The sequence below is a fragment of the Perissodus microlepis genome, chromosome 3, assembly GCF_051167445.1.
Source record: "Perissodus microlepis isolate ML-2025 ecotype Zambia chromosome 3, ASM5116744v1, whole genome shotgun sequence".
Classification (NCBI taxonomy): Eukaryota; Metazoa; Chordata; class Actinopteri; order Cichliformes; family Cichlidae; genus Perissodus; species Perissodus microlepis.
In genome coordinates this window covers 18808135-18828796 of record NC_140463.1, presented here as the reverse complement: position 1 = coordinate 18828796, position 20662 = coordinate 18808135, and the positions used below count along the sequence as shown (strand labels likewise).

The window sequence follows — 20662 nt, the reverse complement described above, 5'->3', positions numbered from 1 at the left end:
TGTGCCTCAGCGAACACACAAACTCCCTGAGCGGTCCCTTGGACCACTGTAAGCAACAGTAGACGTGTACACTGTGGTCACGCCAACATCGAATCCATCCAAGTTACATGGTTTATTAAAATAATCAAATTACAGCATTTACATTTATGTTAGACTACTTTTAATTAAGTGCTTTAGCCCACTTACAATGAAAATTTAAAGAAATCTTGTTCATGACCTGTGTAGTATGTTAACACTACTGGAAGTAAAAATAACTTGAACTCCAGTTTTGAAAACACAACTTTCTTTCTTTTATTAAATTAAGTTCTGTTTTAATTAAGTTTAATTAAATTCTGACTTGTATTGTGAGTATGAGTCTGTGGTCTGGGAGAGAGTCCTGTAACTCTCTGCCTGCCAAATACAGTATATAATGAACAATGTTGGGCAATTAATTATATAGTTACTTCTTCAAAAAAGTAACTGAGTTATGCAAACAAAGTTTTTTGCTGCTGTTTACATAAAAGTGTAAAAAAAAAAAAAGTAAAACTATTTACAGAACAATCAGCTGTTCTGCATCAAATTTGATGCCACACAAATTATTTGTGCCACTCCAAAAAATAATTTCTGTCCACTATGAGATAAAGGAGAACAACAGCCTGATACCTGCAGGCCTGACAACAGGAGTTGCGTGCGATCGTGGCTCAAGAGTTGGCAGTTCGTCTTGTAATCGAAAGGTTGTTGGTTCGAGCCCCGGCTCGGACAGTCTCGGTTGTTGTGTCCTTGGGAAAGACACTCCACCTATTGCCTACTGCTGATGGCCAGAGGGGCCGATGGCACGATATGGTAGCCTCGCTTCTGTCAGTCTGCTCCAGGGCTGCTGTAACTGTAGCTTGCCTCCACCAGTGTGTGTGAGAGTGAATGAATAGTGGAATTATTATTATATATATTTTGAAGTAGAGGCTTTAAAACCAAGTTAACAATGAAAGTACAAACATCGCTAATGTCACATAACTTTGCCGACATGTGGCCAACAGTAATGTTTTAATGTTCTTCATTATTAAACATTTGCACATAAATAAGTGACATAATATTCAGTACTTACTTTTGACAGTTCACTCTTCGGCCGCTCCCTTCTGCCGCCTGCCGTATTTTGCGGCAAAATTATCCACACCCACCGCCGCGCTATGAATTGTGGGATATATGGGACCACGAAGCGTGCACCGGACCACGCTTGATATTTGGGGAAATCGACGGCGCATTTGGAGTAGGCATTTGGAGTACACTTTGGATTGGGACAGCCGTCGTCGCGTCGCGTCGCGGTGATGTAATAGGTCTCAAATTGCGTACTCCAAGCGTGCGGTCTCTGAATTGGGACACAGCCAATGGATCCAAGACAAGAGGTGGAGGCCATCAATGGCTCTGCTGATAAAGCAGTGGAGGACAGTGAGAAAATGTTCACTGAGCTGATCCGTCTCATCCAGAAAAGAAGCTCTGATGTGAAGCAGCAGGTCAGATCCCAGCAGGAAACTGAAGTGAGTCGAGTCAAAGAGCTTCAGGAGAAGCTGGAGCAGGAGATCGCTGAGCTGAAGAGGAAAGACGGCGAGCTGGAGCAGCTCTCACACACAGAGGATCACAACCAGTTTCTACACAACTACCCCTCACTGAGTCTACACACTCATCCAGCATCAATATTCGTCCTCTGAGGTACTTTGAGGATGTGACAGCAGCTGTGTCAGAGACCAGAGATAAACTACAGGACATTCTGAGAGAGGAATGGACAAACATCTCACTGACAGTCACTGAAGTGGATAATAATAATGGATTGCATTTATATAGCACTTTTCGAGACCCTGAAAGCGCTTTACAATTCCACTATTCATTCACACACTGGTGCAGGCAAGTTACAGTTGTAGCCACAGCTGCCCTGGGGCAGACTGTCAGAAACGAGGCTGCCATATCGCGCCATCGGCCCCTCTGGCCATCAGCAGTAGGCAATAGGTGAAGCGTCTTTCCCAATGACACAACGACCGAGACTGTCCGAGCCAGGTCTCGAACCAACAACCTTCCGATTACAAGACGAACTGCCACCTCTTGAGCCACGATCGCCCCCATGATGGATGTTTTACTGTCACCACCAGAGCCAAAGACCAGAGCTGGATTCTTAAAATATTCACATTAAATCCCTCCAGCTTCCTCCCACAGTCCAAATAAATGCACTTAGTGGGGATAGGTTAACTGGAAACACTAAATTGCCCATAGGTCTGAATGGGGTAAATGTGAGTGTGGCTGGTTTCCTCTGTCTATGTGTTAGCCCTGCGACAGACTGGCGACCTGTCCAGGGTGTAACCTGCCTCTTGCTCTAAGACAGCTGGGATAGGCTCCAGCGCCCCCAGGGGACCCTAAAAGGGTAAGCAGAAGTGAATGGATGGAACTACAGTCTTATTCTGATCATCCAGACAGATTAACTGAATATTATCAGGTCCTGAGTAGAGAGAATCTAAGGCTATGTTCACACTGCAGGTGAAAGCGCATCAAATCCGATTTTTTTGACCCTATGCGACCCATATCCGATCATGGTATGACAGTGTGAACGGCACAAATCCGATATTTTCAAATCCGATCTGGGTCGCTTTCGTATGTGGTGCTGAATCCGATACGTATCCGATGTTTCAGAAAGCGACTGCTGTGTAAATGGTCAAGTCGCATTAAATCCGTCTTTTACGTCACTGACACAAGACAGACGCCAATTATCAGCGCCGGAGAAGCGCCCGATAAGACATCACGAACGCTTCCTGGCCATCCGGTGAAACTGCTGGGAAGACAACGTTGGAGAAACGTGAACATTTTATTTGTACTGCATAATCTGCAGATTCTGATAGAAATCTGCAATTATCCTTTGAAGCACCGCTCCTCTCTAAAACAGCAATGAGGATAATTATTAGGTTATCTACATTATTATGTAAATAACAAAATAACTTAAAGCAAAAATTGGGAAACGTGAAGTCCGAAGTCTTTATATTAAGGGCCATCAGTCAAACAATATTGTTTGCTCTGGGTCTAAACAGAGCGCGTTGTGTGTGACGTCTTCTTTTGCGCATGCGGGGCGCTTTGAGGGTTTGATCAAAAAATCGGAATTGAGCATTAAGACCTGCAGTGTGAACGTAGCCTAACTGGATGTTGCTACTGGGAGGAGGAGTCTAAGGAGCTTGGTTAAAGGAAAAAGACATGTGGAAAATCTTTCTTCCTGAATTAATTACTACAAAGGTAATCATGGAACTTGCAGATAAGAAACAGATTTATAAATCCAAATGTGATCAAATAAAGAGCAACAACATAGAAAAAAAGCAACTTATGTCAAACACTCATCTCTGAACTTGAGTACACATGCTTTATTGCACTCTAGGTTTGCGTATTTCAAATAAACATTTTCTGCCTTACAGTTGTTTAATGTACAAAAATATAAAGCCAACATTCGTCTATTCTCCTTCTCCTAATTTTGTTTTATGTATGTAGCTAGAGACTGACCACATATGCAGTAATCTTCTGCATATGTAATCTAAAGTTACTTTTAACTTTAACTTGAATTTCTCATAATGTCTTTCTCACGAGGAACTGTAGCCAGGGCTGTAACAAATAAAAACATAAATAAGCAAGCTTTTTTTTTTTCCATATATTGTCGCAGTTACACATGCGACTCTCACCTCTTTTAACAGCTGACAATAAACCGTTTTAATAACAACAGCTGCTTATAAGCTAACATGATGCCAGCTAATGCTAGGTTCCAGTGTCTGAAAAAATCACACTTTCCCTCTGATAAATTGTTTGATTACATTCTCACATAGCACGAAGGTTTCTTTGCTAAGTTTCCAAGTGCAATTATGTTGGATCCATGTCATAGAAAGTTTCTCTAATGCTGCCTAAAACAAGAGGCTAACAGCAGCGCTTACTTGCACTCTACTGCCAGTGCTGAGATTTTACAAACCGTACCTCTAAGCTCATTTTTGGTGATACCAGAATGATTTGGTGTAAGGGAGATAAACAGAATTCCCACGAATCCAAGACTATCCAATACTGCTGCTCCCTGGTTAGTGCAACATAGGCAAAACTGCTGGAGTTATAAAAGTTCAATCCCTATAGAGAACTGAGGGAGTTCATGACTTCACAAAAGACCGAAAATACAAATCAGGAGTCACAACAAATAATAAATAATAATAATAATAATAATAGTAATAATTGTACTACTCTCACAGATGAGCAACTTGAAACTTGAAATTCTGGATTTATTTATTTATTCATTTGTTAATTTTTTTTTTAAACTGAAAAATCACGACATAACTTTTCACAGAAACAGTGAATACTTAATAGTATTTCCTCGGAACCTGCTTTTGTCTGATCATTTTTTGTCAGTGCCCCGGCACAACAAACAAGTCAGTTTATTCTGAACTGGGTGATGACTCCTTTAAATGAAAATTAGCTTGTAGCTTGTTGTTTGTCTAATGATGTGACTGGAAAAGTGAGCTCAAATATTATTTGTTGAATTTAGCCTGTTGCATCAGTTGCTCACTTTCTCTTATCTCGGGGTTAACAAACTCAGTTGTTGCTTACTCTGCAGTCTGGAAGAGGACCCTGTACTCTGCACAGACTTGGATGAGCTTTGTTAAACGAGGTTCATGTTAACAGTTTAAATTACACATTTTTTGGAGGCAGTGACAACCAAAGACAACGGTGTTTGTTACAATCTGAGAAAGGAAGAAGCAACCCATGTATGTTTTTATAATGTTTTTCTGCTTCTATTACTACTGTTAGTGATGCAAAAAACAAGAATGTGCATAGACTATTATTAGTACAAGTAGTAGTAGGATTAAGTAGTAGTAAATTATTAGATACATGAGAATTTGTAAGTTTTTGAGATTTCTATATCATCAATGTGATTTTTGTTTTTTCCACCAAAACACTTGTGATGCAAATTCATATTTATTTGTTTATCTGTCAGGTTCAATAAACACTACATTTTTCACTCTAATTTTCTGCCAATTATTTTATGATTAATGCTTTAAAGAGTTAAAGAGGTTGTGTCATTAACATAATGCTTTTAGAGGATTGTAGCTCATTCTGTGTGTCTGTAGCAAAGTAGTTAAACAGTTAAAAAAAAAATTCTCAGTAAGTAACAGGTACAAAAAAAAATCCTTGAAATGAAGCTCAAAAAATCTAGAGAGAACTATGGTGCAAGTTGATTTCGAACTTATTTTCATAAAAAGGGCGATCGTGGCAGTTTGTCTTGTAATCAAAAGGTTGCCGGTTCGAGCCCCGGCTTGGACAGTCTAAGTTGTTGTGTCCTTGGGCAAGACACTTCACCTACTGCCTACTGGTGGTGGTCAGAGGGCCCGGTGGCGCCAGTGTCCGGCAGCCTCGCCTCTGTCAGTGCTCCCCAGGGCAGCTGTGGCTACAATGTAGCTTACCATCACCAGTGTGTGAATGTGTGTGTGAATGGGTGGAAGGCTGAATGTGTAAAGCGCTTTGGGGTCCTTAGGGACTAGTAAAGGGCTGTACAAATACAGGCCAAAAATAGCATCTACATTTTGATGGTAAACACTCCTTTAAACACCATCACAGAAAACAGATTTCACAGTGTTGCTGTTTTCTATATGTTGAAACATATAGAAAACCTTGTGTCAGATATATATTTTTGCAACTCTGAATATAAAAAAAATATGTCAAATATTTTGAGAGCAAATTTTTCTTCTGGTTGCTTCCAATGCTGTGTTTGTAGTTCATGTAGTTTTGGTCAGTCAGTGTAATAATCAGCATCATGAACAGAATCAGATGTTGTGATGAGTGAATGAAATTAGACTGTAGATTTTCCTTCTTCTATCTGTACTGACTGACCTTTGACCTCATGTGTTGATGACTCTTCACCTCTGTCTCCTCTCACAGGGAGAAGATGATCTGCAGGATCCTGCTGCTCATCATCATCACCTCATGTGTCTCTGGTTAGTTTACAGCTTCACTTTATGAACTCCAAATAAAGCTCAACAACAGATTTGTTCCAGTTCTCAGTGTGTCTGCTCCTCTCTTTCCCTCTCTGTCTCCTCGACAGGATCATTTGTAGTCAATGTGACACAGACCTCCTATCAGGCAGAGGAGAACCACAACATCACACTGGAGTGGACATACACCATCATAGATGACATGTCTTTGATTAGTGTCCTCTGTTATCAGAAAATTGAAGAAAAAATAGTAGTCTTGTACAATTTTGTTCATTACTTTGAGGTGTCAGAGTCTCGGGATGAAAAGTTTTCAGGACGAGTCCAGAGTGACAAAGACGCCCTCAGAGAAGGAAGAATCAGACTTCAACTGTCCAGACTCAGGACTGATGACTCGGGTCTTTATGTTTGTGCAGTGTTTACTAACTACTCCTCAGGTTCAGCAAAATGTGATCTCAAAATCACTAGTAAGTTTATTCAGTAGAATTAATAGACTTTTTTCACTCTTTCACTGGCTGGACTTTTAATCTGCATTTGATGGAGTTTAATTGTTGAGAATTTTATTATTAGTCAAGATCAGCTTTCATAATTAAAACACATTTCATACATGTAAGACAAACATCAAAATGTGCTCATGCTGGACATGAACATATGTTAACTGTTTCTTTCTTCTTCTTTTTTCTTTCTTTTTTTGTCTTTTACAGCAGCTGCTGATCAACTCAGAGATCGACTTTAACACCCAACACAGTTGGGAATGGCACTGACAGCACCACCTCTGATGTAGTGTTTGCCATAATTCAGAAAGAAAGTGCAGACACAAGACTTATTTATAGCTGTAGAGATGAGTTTCTCAGATTACAAGTAATAAATCCAAGTTTCTTTGATGATTTTACATCTCATCAACACCAAAGAATTTAATTCCAATTTCTTGTTTAAAATGTATTTTCTGTCTTTTTTTTTACAACCTGCAAAATGATCATTAAAGAAGTTAATTATAGGATTTGACAAAAGTATTTTTTGTTATGGTGTGCTGGCTCTGTGAAGAAACAATACTGGCTTGATCAAGGCTTTCTGTGTTGGGTAAAAATCAACAAAAACAAAACATCAGTTATTTAACACTAATAAAGTGATTGAAGACACTGAGACCTGAGGGCCATGGCCACAAGAAGAAGCATAAATACTCACAGACAGGTAAGTCAAAATTATTTTATAGTTTTGATATGGACCAAAGAATATACAGATGACTTTCTGAAAAGGTTTGGTGTGAGTAAGGCAGCAAATAGAATTAAACCCAAAAATTAGTGAGAGACATTTTAACCATCAGGATAATAAAGAGAATGAAGAAGGGATAACAGTGAAATTCTGAAAAAAATAGTTTTATTTGAATCAATTTGATTTTTAACATGAAACAAAATAACACTTCTTAATGTTTGTTTTTTTAACATTAGTCAGAAAATTATATATTTATATATCAGTTTGAATTAGCACTTTGAGCAAAATGGCAGTGGTAAAATGTATTTTTAGTTAGCTTCTGAAAAGAAACCAGTTTTTAAAAAAAATGACAAAATAAATGTAGGTTAAAAAAAACGAAAGCATTTAAACGTCTAGTAGAATGGAAACCTCCAGAGTCACAAAATTAAAATATAGAACTTGAATAAATGTGAATAATTCACAGTATTCTACTAAAAAAAATTATATCGTGTACAAAAATATTTACAGCAATTATGACACAGAGTGTATTTTTATAGTTCAGAGATTTCACAAATCTCACTGTAGGTTTAGGGGAAACTAGCCTACATCGATAATTTGAGAGTAACAGTTGTCGCTGCTAAAGCTAACTTTAATCTTGTTTTATGATGCTTTAGTAAATAAAATGAAGTAGAAAAATGCTACATTTTAGGAAAAAACTCATTTGATTTAAGTTTGATGTGCTGATAATGTATAAAACAAACAAAAAAATCATAAGGAAGCGTTAAAGCTAGTTTTATGTTTATTGGTAATGAGATGTGGTTCCCAAATGAAGCATCATTCTTGTGTATGTCCATTTGCGTCTTGGGATTACAACCATAACTTATTATTGCAATATTAAACTGTACAAAAAGTTAATCAACTGTTTCCTATATAAGTACTTTGTACACACTAATTTTCCCAAAAATTATCTGACTTAAAACCAAACATCTCTTCTGAGAAAAATTTAGCCTACTTCAAAGGATGTTAGATCTGAGAGGAACTGCAGCCAATCTATACGCTCATGAAGTGATGACATTTGAAAAAAAAAAAAAAAAAAGTTGAGGTGTTATTGCTTAGTCTAGATGTCACAAATAAGCTACCTTGCTTATTTTACTTCCTTTGGTATGAAGTTTGCAGTGTGGTTAGGCAACAATAATAATAAGTCAGTTAAGTGTAGGAAAAGTTGTGATTTGGGTAAAAAGAGTTAACATTTCTTCAATCCTTCTTTTTCTTCGATGCAATTTTGGACTGCCTCTTTGAGCTTCCCAAATTGCACAGTTTCAAACAATTCAATTAAAATCAGTTTAAAGTCCTTCATATAGTCTTAGAAAAAATACTAAATGAGACCAATAAATTTGAACAAAAACATATAAAAACACAATAAGAAATCAGTTAAAGCTAGCTTCATGTTTACAGGTTGATGTTAATTCCTTGGTTGTTCACTTCACAATCCATACTAGCTTTGGGAAAAAACACATGTTGTGCTCATGTCCATGTGCTACGAAAGACAGTCTCTGCCTATATGTTGATGGAAGAGGATAACATTCAAGGTGCTAAGAGGAAGAGGAGGATAAGGAGAATGGAGAGAAGGGGAGGACCGAGGAAGAACCTTCAGAAGAATTGAGGAGCTGATCACACCATGCCGGCTCGTCCAGGTTTATTTCAACAAATGGGTCACTGGAGCAAACTGCTGTGAGAGAGGACAAAGATTGGGATTGAAGAAGACAGTGGATTGCAAAATGGAAAATGCCAACTTATCTGCAAACACCTAATCACTGTGCAGCAGTAAAACATTTAAAAAAGTGCCACAGAAACAGACAATGTTCACTTTTAGAGTAAAACTGATGGATCACTTCTGCAGCCAACACTTTTAAAATGCAGACATTTTCATTTAAAGCCAAATGGTCTCTACCTTCAGTTGGTCACTGACCTGTTGCTACTGTAGGTCTACCTTTTGAATTTTGCACGAAGTAAAAACATTTCAGGAAAAAAGTCCACATTTGGAGGTAGGGATTGATCAGGGAAGCACAAGTCACATCACTCCTTACACCAGTGACCACAGTAAGAGTCCCATATACAGCTGTGGTTGGACGTTTCCATACACTCATTATCGGCATGAATGTCATGGTAAATAGTCTGACAAGGATAAAGCCTATTAAATTTTTAATTGTAATCATGGTTGACTACAACTGGCAGCTTTTCTTTGCCGCATAAAACAATTTGTTTAGCAGCACTTATTGGAATAAAGAGTTGAGCCATATGTATACAAAAAAATTCAGTGAATATTTCATGTTTTGTCTTTAGACATACATAGAAGCGAGTTATATTTTTGAGCTTCATGGTAAACTTTCTCATGCAAGTCCTGCATGATTTCTGAAAATTCAATAGAGATATGACCGTACTGCTTTGTGTTTGTATTTGCATTATTAAAGAAAAATCTTACTTGGGTTGTTGTTGTTTTCATTCTGCTGCTCCCCAATAGCATCAAAGAAAAGGCTGGTACTGCTCGGTGGGTTGGATATCTTGTCAGCTTCATCGCTACTCAGTGAGGGAGTGGTGTTTTCAGCAGGTGAAGTCTCCACACCGTTTGCTTCTGGCTGTTCCTCAGGAGCTGAGTAGAGAGGTCAAACAGAAGACAAATAGGATTTGTAAGATAAGGTGTAACTTTCTTTAGTGCTGCAGAGTTTTGGGTAATCCCCGCAATGCTAAAGATATTATTTAGTGTAGTTTAAAGCCCTTCCCACAACATACAGTACTTTTTTCGAAACATGTAATTTGCAATCTTATTTGTAATTTGTAATCTTACTGTGTCTCTGTCCTACCCAAAGAATTTTACTTTACTGCTAAAAAAATAACTTATTGATGGCAAAAAATCTTGCCTTGTAGTTTAGGCTGTTTAGAAATAATGGCGTAGTGTGGAGGCATATATTCTTGGACCTCTCTGGGCCACTTATTACAAACAGAGCATTGTTTAAATCCTACTTTAGTGTTGATGCTGATCATGAGTAAAACACAGTGTCACAAAGCTCAAATCTCTCAGTGTGGTTTCTTGTAAATGACAATGCGTTCACAGTACTCAGAGGCAAGAAGTCATGAAGTACAAATACATAGTTACTATACCTAAGTAGAATTTTCAGGTATCTGTACTTTACTTAGTAGTAATTTAAACTTAGTAGTTTTTTAACGTTTACATTTTTAAACAACACAGAAATGACTGCAGGTGTCCATAAGTTGCTGCGGTACTTTAGCATCTAGTTAGCCTTACACAAGTGGAGCGAGCATAAAGGTAGTAACATGATTTGTCAGGTAACTTTACATGCAGCATTTTTATCAGCTAAACAAACATCAGAAAACACAAAAACTGCTTGTGTGCAGTTTGTCTCACAGTGAGTTGTAGATAAAAATCCAGCTGCTGTATTTCACAGGAAGAGAAAAGAAAGAGAGCTAACTTCACTCAGATATAGAAAAAGATAAGAAAGACGGGACAGGAGAGGAAGAAGAGAGGTTAGATTTAAAGGTAAGGACTGCTGATTTAAAGCTCACATGTAAGTCATTGTGTTGTTAAATCAGATATTGGGTCTGTACATATGACATTATGTTTTTTTCATAGTGTGAAACGTGCTCAAAATCAAACTGAGGCAGACTAACTGTTGCAGGTTAGTGCAGGATAAACGGCTTAGTTTGCCGTACTGTGATGGATATAAAGTATAGAACAGAGTGTGACTGGTGCACAGTGGCTGTGGTTTCATGCTCAGAGTTAGTTTACATCAAGTGTAGCAGTGGTTCTATAATACTTTTCTAATCTACCTGAGGACCCAAAGTGTTTTTTAGGACTATAATTAACCAATATGTGTTCCTAGTAGCGAAACAGTAGTAGAATTTCTCAGATGTGTTCTATTGAGATCTGGTGAATATGAAAATTCTAGTGCTATTATGATGGCCATGCTCAGGGGCTCGTCAGAAATATAATTTATAGTCAGGAGCTTTACATTTTATTCACTTGAAAATTTTTAAACTTTTTCTTTGAGAACTGAAAAACAGTTTCATTTTGTACCGTTCTCTCCAGTGGAGTCCTTTTCCTCCGACTGTAGACTCGTGCCATTAGCGACCGGTGGAGGTGAAAGGTCATCGGTGGCTTCAATATCTTTAGGTACCGGTCGCTCTGAGATGTGACACACATACAAACACCAAAGCAAACTCATTAGGATCACCTTTAGTGCAGACATGTATATATAAAATGTAATTCCACAGAAACACACCCAGATCATCCAGGTAGACTGGCTCAAAGGTGCCAGTGGGCTGGTTGAGATGACCAACAGGATTTGGACGCTGGAGGTCAAATGAATATGTCTGCACAAACAAACAAAAAAGCAAGCAAGATACTAATAAGCGAACATGATGTGTGTGTACCTGTTTTAATTGTAATATAATAAGCAAAGGCTAAGCGCACAGAAAACAATTTCTACTTCCATTTCTTTTTCTTACCCTGGAGGCTCTCCTCAAGAGGTAGAGGATGATACACAGAATTACAATCACTATGATGATAAGCGCCAGGACAACATAACCTAGAGACAAAGATAAGCAGAGCTGTTTTAAAAGAAGTGGTAATAACATTGGGACCACCCAAAAAAGGGAATGGGCTCTAAAAATTAATATTGTGCTGTTATTCTTATGTTGTTAAACTCCTTAGAACATTACTTAAAAAAATATAAAAGTATTTAAAAATGCGAAAGTAGAATTGTAGAGAAATTATACTGTCAATTTCTTATCATGTAATCAGCATTGCAACCACTGGGGGACACTAGCATTTTTTATGGTTGATTTTTTTTTAGTCCCACCAAGTAAGAAAAAGGTGTCTCGCCCAGGCAGCATACATATTTGAGCCAAATCTAGCCTACTTTTGGCACTGGCCAGTGTTCTGTGTGGCATGTCGTGTCAAAACTTGCATTTGGTGGAACTGTGGCTGAGTAGTAGTAACCAGGCACATCCTCAGTAAGTGCTGCCAGTCACAACCCAAGGCAGCTCACAGGAAACTACTGATATGTGCCAAAAATCCGTTAACATCTAAAAAATTTCACAGTTTTGTTTTTTGTTTTGTTTTTTTAAATATAGATTCTAGATCCTATTTATTACCACTGAAACAACTGGCCACTGTAGTTTTAAGAAGTTCACTACAACATTAGTGTCCATTTAGACAGTTGAAAATGATAGCAGAATAAAACTAAATAAAACAGATAGATAGAATAATTTTATTTTAAACATGTAAATATAACCAAAACAACAAGAGAACAGAAAAACTTAAAAACATCACATTTTCACAAGATTCTCTATGTCTACACAATGTTTAAATACATAATAGATAATATAATAAAGATTCTTACCTGCAGACGAGCCAGCTGGAGGGGGTGCTAAAAGAAACAAACAGCAGGCTCAATAATTCAGCTAAAGTCAGTTTATGTTTTTTTTATAATAGAAAAGTGAAGCAAATTCACTTTATAGGTAAAAGCATAGCATATGTCTGAATATTTAAATTACAAGAGGATGAGCATTTGATTTTTCTTTAGTTAATTTGCAACATTTACAAGTGACTTTCTCTTTAGCAGGCACTATTTAAGCATAGTGATTCAATTTAAGTCAGTAACTCCTTTCCATCTATCCATATTTCCTGTTAGTATCCATGTGATTACTATTCAGAAGCTGCTTTTCAAAAAAAAAAAAACTTTAAGGATTATTTCGGTTTAATATCCCAAAGAATCGATTAAGGTGTTCCACAAGGATCAGTACTGGGCCCCTTTTAATACTTGTTTGTTTACAATTTTATTACAATGATACTTTTATATCTACTACTTACGTACTTTTCTATCTACCCCTCACCAGGTCTGCCTTTGTTTTAGTCCTGTCTATAGGAAATACCCTAAAGCCTGCAAATTAAAATACCCTGAACTTTGGTTAGATTGCAGGCTGTCCAACAAAGTTCAAACTGAACTTGGAGTGTATTTCTCTTTTCAATAGGACGATATGTTTTTCTCTCTACTATACATTAAAATTACTTTTTATAATCCACAACAAGAACTATCTAGCTAATGACCAAGTTTAAATAAAGCAATGAACCTATTTCTATTTCATGTTGACGTTGTGATTTCCAAACATATTTCTGCTGATATGTTGCTTCTTTTGGATTATTTATAATGTGACTAACCCCTATTCTAAATCTTAGTTAACTTTATTATTTTAATTGTCTTTAAAATGATAGATAATGATAGATAAAGATGTTTAACATGTTACATGTTTGTTTTGAGCACTAAGCATCTATATATCATTTTAGATACAAGAGATCAAAAGTCAAGCAGAAACTTACTCCTTCTGCTTGACAATATGGCTCAAAATATTTACCTGAATTGATATTTAAGTCCTAATTTTAAAAAAGAAAGAGGAAAAAAGGGGTACAAGTGTGCTGCTTTGTAGTCCTTTTATGTGATACGGTGACGTGCCACTGTGTCTGAATATTCAGTTTGACGGTGTGTTAGAATAGGGTGAGAGTGTTTGAGTGGTAGTGTCTGCAGCCTGCTTACAGCTACAGAGTGTGTGAGCCTGCGAGTGTTGTGGTTTGATGCACAGGAAGACAACTTGGGGCGCAGAACTTGTGCATGCGCTTTCTGAATATGTGACGGTACCTGTAGTTCCTGAGCTGGTACTTGGTGTCATTTGAGTCATTTTACCACCACGGTCTGCTCCTCCTTGTGTGACTATGCTGGTAGTCTCTTTCGTTGGTACATTAGTACTTGTTAGAGTAGTAGCCACTGTGCCTCCAGGCTGTGAAGAGTAACAAACATCCTTTGGTTGTAAACATTTCATCCTGTAATCTGCCTGATTTCTGTTTCACTCATTGAATATGAAGGCATCTGACTCTGTACAGCAGTAGTTTCTGATTCAAAAGGCTTCCTGTGAGGAGTCTTTGTAGTTCAAGTGAGTTATTTTTTGATGTGGGAAGCCATGTCTAGAGACTGTGAATAAAAAAAATAAAGGTGACTGTAGCCACCGTGGTATCACCCAGTGGTTTTAGAAGTCTTATTTTGAAGGCTTGAGTTGAAAACTTTTCTAGGCGCCATCTTGTTTTTTTGAAATTTGACGTCACCATTGAAGGATGAGTCTGGATGTGAAACCGAGCTCACTGCATACTCGTGCAGAAGCCACAACCTAATTCATACACTCCTTTCTCATCTATTTTACTCAAATTAGACTATAAATTTAAAAAAGGACATTATGTTGAGTCCAATATGACTTTAAACTAGCATCAGAGACCATAAACTCCGGAAACAAAGCTCCCCACAGGAGTTTCCGCACCGGAAGTAGCATATGCTAACGTGCACATAGTCAATTGTGTTGCTAGGACTGATTGGAGGCAAGTTTCATTTCAAAAGATTACTCGAGGGAAGCCTTGGTAAAAGCATGGTTTTGTACAAAGTGTGCAAAACGGAGTTTGCATACCACCGAAACACTTCAACCTTATGGTACCATCTAAATGCAAAACATGTTGCAGCGAGCACAGAAACTGTGGGAGCTGTTAGCGCTAGCAGTCCAAGTACCAACAAAAGGTGTCGGCAGCCCAAACTTCAGGCTTCAGGACCAATATTAGTAAGTCAACAAACTTTGGATGGATTGCTCTGGACTGTAGACCACTATCAGTGGTAGAAGATAGTGTTAGAAAATGTGCTACAGTTAGTGTCAGGTGATCCAACTTTCTAACTGCCATGGCGAAAGACTATTTTAAGTAAAATTCAACAGCTTTTTGACATTGATAAATAAGCAAAATTAGATGCATTACAGACAGCCCTGCTAATATGGAGGAACTACACCAGGAACAAACAAGACTGGGGCAACAGAAAGAGCCATTCATACAGGATGTTTCCACACTGTGGAATTCAGCCCTGGATATGGTTTCTCATCTACTAAAGAATCAAGAGGCTGTTTTTACTGCTTTAGACAAACAAAAGCACAAGCTAGTCATTTTAACTCCATAAGAGCTGGTAAAACTCCTAAAGCTGCCGACTGTCCTTGAGCCATGCAGGTAAATAAAACTATTTTTAACAGTTTCTTCAAAAAGCCCTATAGTTACAGTTATTATGTGGATAAATAATGAATTTCTTGAACTGTGTACTACCGGTTTGTGACTGAGCTTCTTGGAGGTGAGACATGTGTCTCATGTTCAGTGGTTTTACCTGCTTTCTGCCGCCTGCATCACACCATGGTCTCTGATGATGACTCAAACTACATGGTGAAATTTAAGACTGCCTTCACAAAGGATCTATCCCAACGTGTAGCTACACTCAACCATCAGTGGCTCAAGATAGCTATTGTGCTTGACCCACGCTTTAAGGACTTCACATGTCTTGCAAGGGTAGAGCGAGAAGAGGCTTGGACCAGCCTTGAGGCCCTGCTGCAGGAACAGTGTAAAAATGCCACCACAAAGGAGCCAGCAAAGACAAAGACCCTCCTCCTCTCTTCATTGTCTTCAGACTCTGATTCAGATGAGGAAGCCCTGTGTAACAGGGCCCTGAGTTTGTACAGAGCAGAATCCACCATCAGCGAGACAGACTGTCCACTGCAGTGGTGGTCCAGTCGAGCAGGGACCCACCCACAGCTGTCTGTCCTGGTATTTGATTAGTCCTGCCACTTCTGTCCCATGTGGGAGACTGTTCTCATTTGCAGCTCACATAGTAACAACAAAGAGAGCTGTCTTGAAAATGTGAACAGGGTAGTTTGTCTAAGTAACTGGCTGAAAGAGACCGACAGTAAATAAGCATGGAGGTATAGTGAGTCCAATGGGTTTGCTATTTTCTTGCACTAAAATGTTCGATGATCACACTGTTTTAGCCTAATGTTAAAATAATGTTGGCAAAGGTTACTCAGAGTTTAAAGGTGAAGCTGGTCAAATAACCTTTTATGTTTTTGCCTTATTTTTTTAAGAAGAAAAACTGCACTTTATGTTGAAATCTGTATTATTATTATTAATTAAAGACAATACCATTTCGAAAATGTACTTAAAGTACTTAAAATAGCACTTTATTTTTAAGTCCGCCCAATTTTGGAAAGGGATATTATTTTTTTTCTATTTTTTTCTTTCCAGAAATTAAAAGTGCTTAAGTTCACAATATTCATGTCCATGTCTATTATTTGATTCTGTCGCCCACTAAAACCTTTTGGATTAAAAAAAACAATTGCGCTTTGGGGCAAATTTTCTTGTGTGATTAAATGCAATTAATCAGATTAATTAATTACAAAGCCTCCAGTTAATTAGATTAATTTTTTAATCAAGTCCCACCCCTAGTAATACTAACTTACTACTATGAGCTTTGGCAAATAAAATAATAATTTCAACTATGGGTATCCTACCTTGACTTGGGTGTTGTAATTAATTATTAATAAGGAATTAAACAAAGCTATGAAATTGGTGTGCTCAGTGTTATTCATCCTTTGCTGAACTGTTATATTTTTCTTCATCAGTAGCTGAAAATAACTATTTGGGATGTAAAGCTGTTGATGGAGAATCAAGTCAATGATCCAAAGATTAAACTGAATTTGTGAAAACAGAAGTTGAATAATTGCTCTTTATGTTGTGTGATGATCAGAGTTGTGATTAAAGGCAGTAAACGACAGCTTGTGGTTCTCCAACTCTCCTCACGTCTGTGCAGCTACTCTGCTTTTAACTACGCAGCTTCATAGTGACAACAAGACTTCAGGAAGTGACTGCATGTTGTGCACCAGGAAATAGCTCCACCATGTAACTGTGCATAAAGCCTGAGTAGGTGGCTTTTTGCACTTTAAAAAGAACCAGACTGCTGTAGATGTTACTTTTTATTCCCTTCTTAAAATAAAGCCTATTTGAAGTTTATGGTCTCAAACTGAATGGATGCCAATAATGTGAACTCATAAGCATGAATTCCCAAACCAGACTTTGTCTTTATACACTTTGAGAACCAAGATTTGCTATTTAACTTTGAGATAATTGACTTACCATACTGTTTGTTTCCTCTGCTGTACTCTTGGTGTACTCTGTGTGACTTTGCATCTCATTTTCAGTTCCATTTAAAAAGTATGTGGAAGCGATTGAGGGGACAGGAGAAACTGTAAATGACATAAAGGAGAGACGCATAAAATCACTTTGAGGCCACAGTTAACCTCCCCCCTCTGAAAATAGCACTGTAAAAGAATAAACTATTACAACTCTGCAAATAATGTAGTGATATAAAAAATAAATAGAGTGACACAGTTATGCAACAACACAAGAGAAACAGCAGTCTGCTTTAGAAGATAAACCAATGCAGATTTTTATGGTAGTTTAAGAAGCTACAGAGTGCTGACCAGGTTCAGGGGTTAGTGTCTAAATCTGAATAGATTTACATAATACATGAGTTGTTCTTATTACAGAGGACATTTATACTGTAGCATTGCTACTTTTTTAAGGACAAAAATACTCCAATATTCTCTACTTTACACCAGAAAGGAAATCAGTATAAATTGATTTTCAGGTTATCAGATCAACTGACTTTTATTTCTACAGCCTAATATTACATGTAAGGGTTCATAGACTTTACAGGCATAAACAAAACATATTAAGGACATCAGAGAATTATTCAATTAAACATCTAAATGATCATAAATGCTTTCAAAAAGTCAGACTCTTGCTTTTTGTCATTTTCATACCACAAGTCCATCTGTATTTGGACTTGTGGTATGCAAGAACCTTGATATTCTCAGCTTGTTTTATGTTAATTAAATAATTTTCTAATTTCCAGTGGAACATACCGTTGGTTTGCACATGACTTGTATCATTTTGTCCCAGGCAAATAGGAGAAACTGCTAGAACTGAAACAAAGACAGAGAATGAGCAACAGATAAACATGAGGTTAAAAATGAGCCAGTTAGTCATGGAAAGAGATCAAATTAAATAAAAACATCTGAAATTGCCTCAGGATGCAGACTGTGGGTGTGCAACATGATTCTACACTTTACCCTAACAAGTAAATGTCATCCAGATTCTGTGGCTAGCCGGTGTGAGATACACAAACCAACTAAACATGCTCATTTACGGTCACTTGTTTGACAAAGCACGCTTGTTAACTGCTGCTGCAAATACGTGTGAAAAACAGAACAGCTGGTGTGAAAATGAGAGCAGAGAATGGTGAGAGAAGCAGGACAGGAGATATATCATTTTAAATCATATCAATCAGTCAGTTACAAACTTTCAGTCACTCTGCACTCTGACCTTTGACCTCTCTACCAAAGTTCCTCTGTAAGCCTGCAAACCTTATCTGTATATTACATTGTTATATGTACTGCATACATGTTCTGTGGTCCTAATTTATAGTAATTACATCAGCAACCAAAACACTTTCATGTTTACAGGGGCATTCACGTTTTTTGTGGTTGACAAATTTAAATTTGTAGCAAGACAAATAATTCAAATAATTATAGCTAAAGAGAAAAGCCTCATGTTGAATTAATACATTCTGCTAATCTGTTAATATTTGCATTGATTTGCACAAAAAGCAGATTCAAAGAAGGGCGTGCATATGGCGAGATTCGTGTGCTCCCAGATTACTTCCTGGATATGTCGTGCTTCTCGAGTCCCTGAATGACGCTGAAATGTAATCAAATGCATGCAAGTGCAGATTTAAGAGCAAATCAAGGCTTTCCTTGTGTTGGTCAAAGAAAGGTTTGATGTGGAGTAAAAACTCGAGACTCCTGCAGCGTCTGACCGTAAAAACAATCTGAACGTTGCCCTTGAAAGCTTCTGAGTTTTTGAGCGCGCACGAGGACCCCGATCGCAAGCTTTTCTGTTCCCTTTTAATTTTATTTTTAACTTACCACAATTTCAAACTTCCTCTAGCGAGATAATAGAGCGTGAAATCAGAGATGAAAGCTGCGTGACAGTTGAGTTAAACTCACCGAGGAAGCAGACACGGCTCCACAGCTTCATGGTGGTGATGAATTTACTTTTCTCTCTCTCTCCTACTCACTGAGATTTTAGCCACTTAAAGTTGATGTATGACCATCAGCAGGACTGGTGAGTTTCCTTTTTTGTTTTTTCCTTATTTTGTCCTTTTTAAAGCAATCCTCTTCTTCTGATGCTGCTCTCGCTCCTTAGCTATGAGCTTTCTGCTTGCCGCTTTCTCTCACTCTTCCTCTCTCTCACCCTCTCCTCCCGCCCTCACTGTGTCTCTTGTCACTCAGTGCCTGTTTCATTTGTGCTTAGTGCTCTATGCTTGTTCTGTTAATGCACACTACACAACCTAAAGCATGCTGAAAACAGGGCATTCGATTGATGTGGGCCCTTTATTTCGAAGAATCTTAAAGCTTTGTACCTTCATCCAACAACTTTAGGATGAAGCTGTGACCCGGCATCAGTTTTGGGTTAGTCGCTGGTCCTTGAGTTGCAGGTTGGGATTATAATCTCTGTAATAATAATAATCAGGTGAAAACACTGAAAAAAGGAGAGCATCAGATCAGATGCATGCTTACATGCTGTTTTTCTTCACTCTTTTTGTGTCTACTTCTCTTTTTCTCCACCTGCTGCAGTCTACCCTAACCCCCCCCCCTTATTTCTCAACATCTCAACCCACTGTTCTCGCTCTCATATTCTCTATATGATCTGCATGTATCTCCACCCTCTCATGTTTCCCTCGCTCTCAGGAACTGAGTCATCGACCACAGGCACAGGATGCTAGCTCAGTTTTGGCCTCTCACCTCAGAAACACATCGGCAGGACCTCTTTAGTGTTAATTTTCACTGGTTTAAAGCCACGACACACCATATAGCATTTAAAAAAATACTTACACAAACTCCAGAAAGGGAAACGATTGCCTAAAGTGTTTGAAATCCAGCTTTTGGTGCATTGGATGCTTTAAATTTGCAGCTTTTCTCCCATTTTTTTAACCACAGTCTCAATGTTTTGACCCAGATTATTGAATGTCTCAAGCTTTTTGTGGCTTACAATAGTTTTCAACTTGCGTGTCTTGTCACATTTCGCACAGTGATTCTCATGTGATGTCTAATGTTAACCACACGAGGGAGAAGTTACACAAAACTACAGCACAGACATCACTGATGTTGCAAAGATGACACTGATAAAGGATGGCAACAATATGAGAGGCAGAGCAAGATCAAGATCAGTAATTTCAGATGAAATTTGAGCCGCTGTGTTAAACATGGTTTAAATATGTCAGGTCGGGTCTTGGACTCCACCGCTCTGAGTACATCTCAGCCCCCACCCCCCCAGGTGTGGGGGCCTATCTCCCCTCACCACACTCCCTGGCGGTGGCTGATGCCCTCGTCCATCGGTGTGTTGGTGGTTCCTGGCGCCCGTGGCTTGGTCAGGCCCCTTCCGGGGGTCGGGGCACCCTCGGCAGGGCCACCCCCCACGTATCCCTGCTTGGACTCTCGCACTCTAGGGGGCCTCTGGATGTCTG

General features: G+C 38.3%; 2 protein-coding genes across 3 annotated transcripts; one reads left to right on the top strand and one right to left on the bottom strand.

Moving 5' to 3' along the window:
* Positions 1-4578: 4578 nt before the first annotated feature.
* Positions 4579-6977, top strand: LOC146390351 (programmed cell death 1 ligand 1-like). The gene is made up of 4 exons (XM_084923415.1): positions 4579-4742; positions 5914-5969; positions 6077-6430; positions 6668-6977. Coding segments are annotated over exons 1-4 (444 nt in total). The 5' UTR covers positions 4579-4740; the 3' UTR covers positions 6700-6977.
* Positions 6978-7440: 463 nt separating this feature from the next.
* On the bottom strand, positions 7441-19521 carry LOC146390350 (uncharacterized). Of its 2 annotated transcripts, none has more exons than XM_084923406.1 (10): positions 19143-19521; positions 18000-18059; positions 17209-17318; positions 13868-14006; positions 12575-12601; positions 11679-11758; positions 11453-11543; positions 11248-11355; positions 9637-9804; positions 7441-8883 (listed from the first exon to the last, which is right to left on the bottom strand). In XM_084923406.1, the coding sequence occupies exons 1-10, from the start codon at positions 19171-19173 to the stop codon at positions 8747-8749; spliced, it is 951 nt and encodes a 316-aa protein (XP_084779532.1). In that variant the 5' UTR covers positions 19174-19521; the 3' UTR covers positions 7441-8746. The 2 variants fall into 2 exon arrangements, with proteins under 2 accessions (XP_084779532.1, XP_084779533.1); XM_084923407.1 differs by having other exon boundaries at positions 7441-8880.
* Between the last annotated feature and the right edge of the window lie 1141 nt (positions 19522-20662).

Excerpts from the sequence above, each read along its gene's own strand:
- LOC146390351 (XM_084923415.1), top strand. Across the intron at positions 5,970-6,076 it reads CATCACCTCATGTGTCTCTG|GATCATTTGTAGTCAATGTG; the intron begins GTTAGTTTACAG and ends TCTCCTCGACAG. Across the intron at positions 6,431-6,667 it reads ATGTGATCTCAAAATCACTA|CAGCTGCTGATCAACTCAGA; the intron begins GTAAGTTTATTC and ends TGTCTTTTACAG.
- LOC146390350 (XM_084923406.1), bottom strand. The coding sequence starts at position 19,173 with ATGAAGCTGTGGAGCCGTGTCTGCTTCCTCG. Across the intron at positions 18,060-19,142 it reads GAGCCGTGTCTGCTTCCTCG|TTCTAGCAGTTTCTCCTATT; the intron begins GTGAGTTTAACT and ends TCTTTGTTTCAG. Across the intron at positions 17,319-17,999 it reads AAGTCATGTGCAAACCAACG|TTTCTCCTGTCCCCTCAATC; the intron begins GTATGTTCCACT and ends TGTCATTTACAG.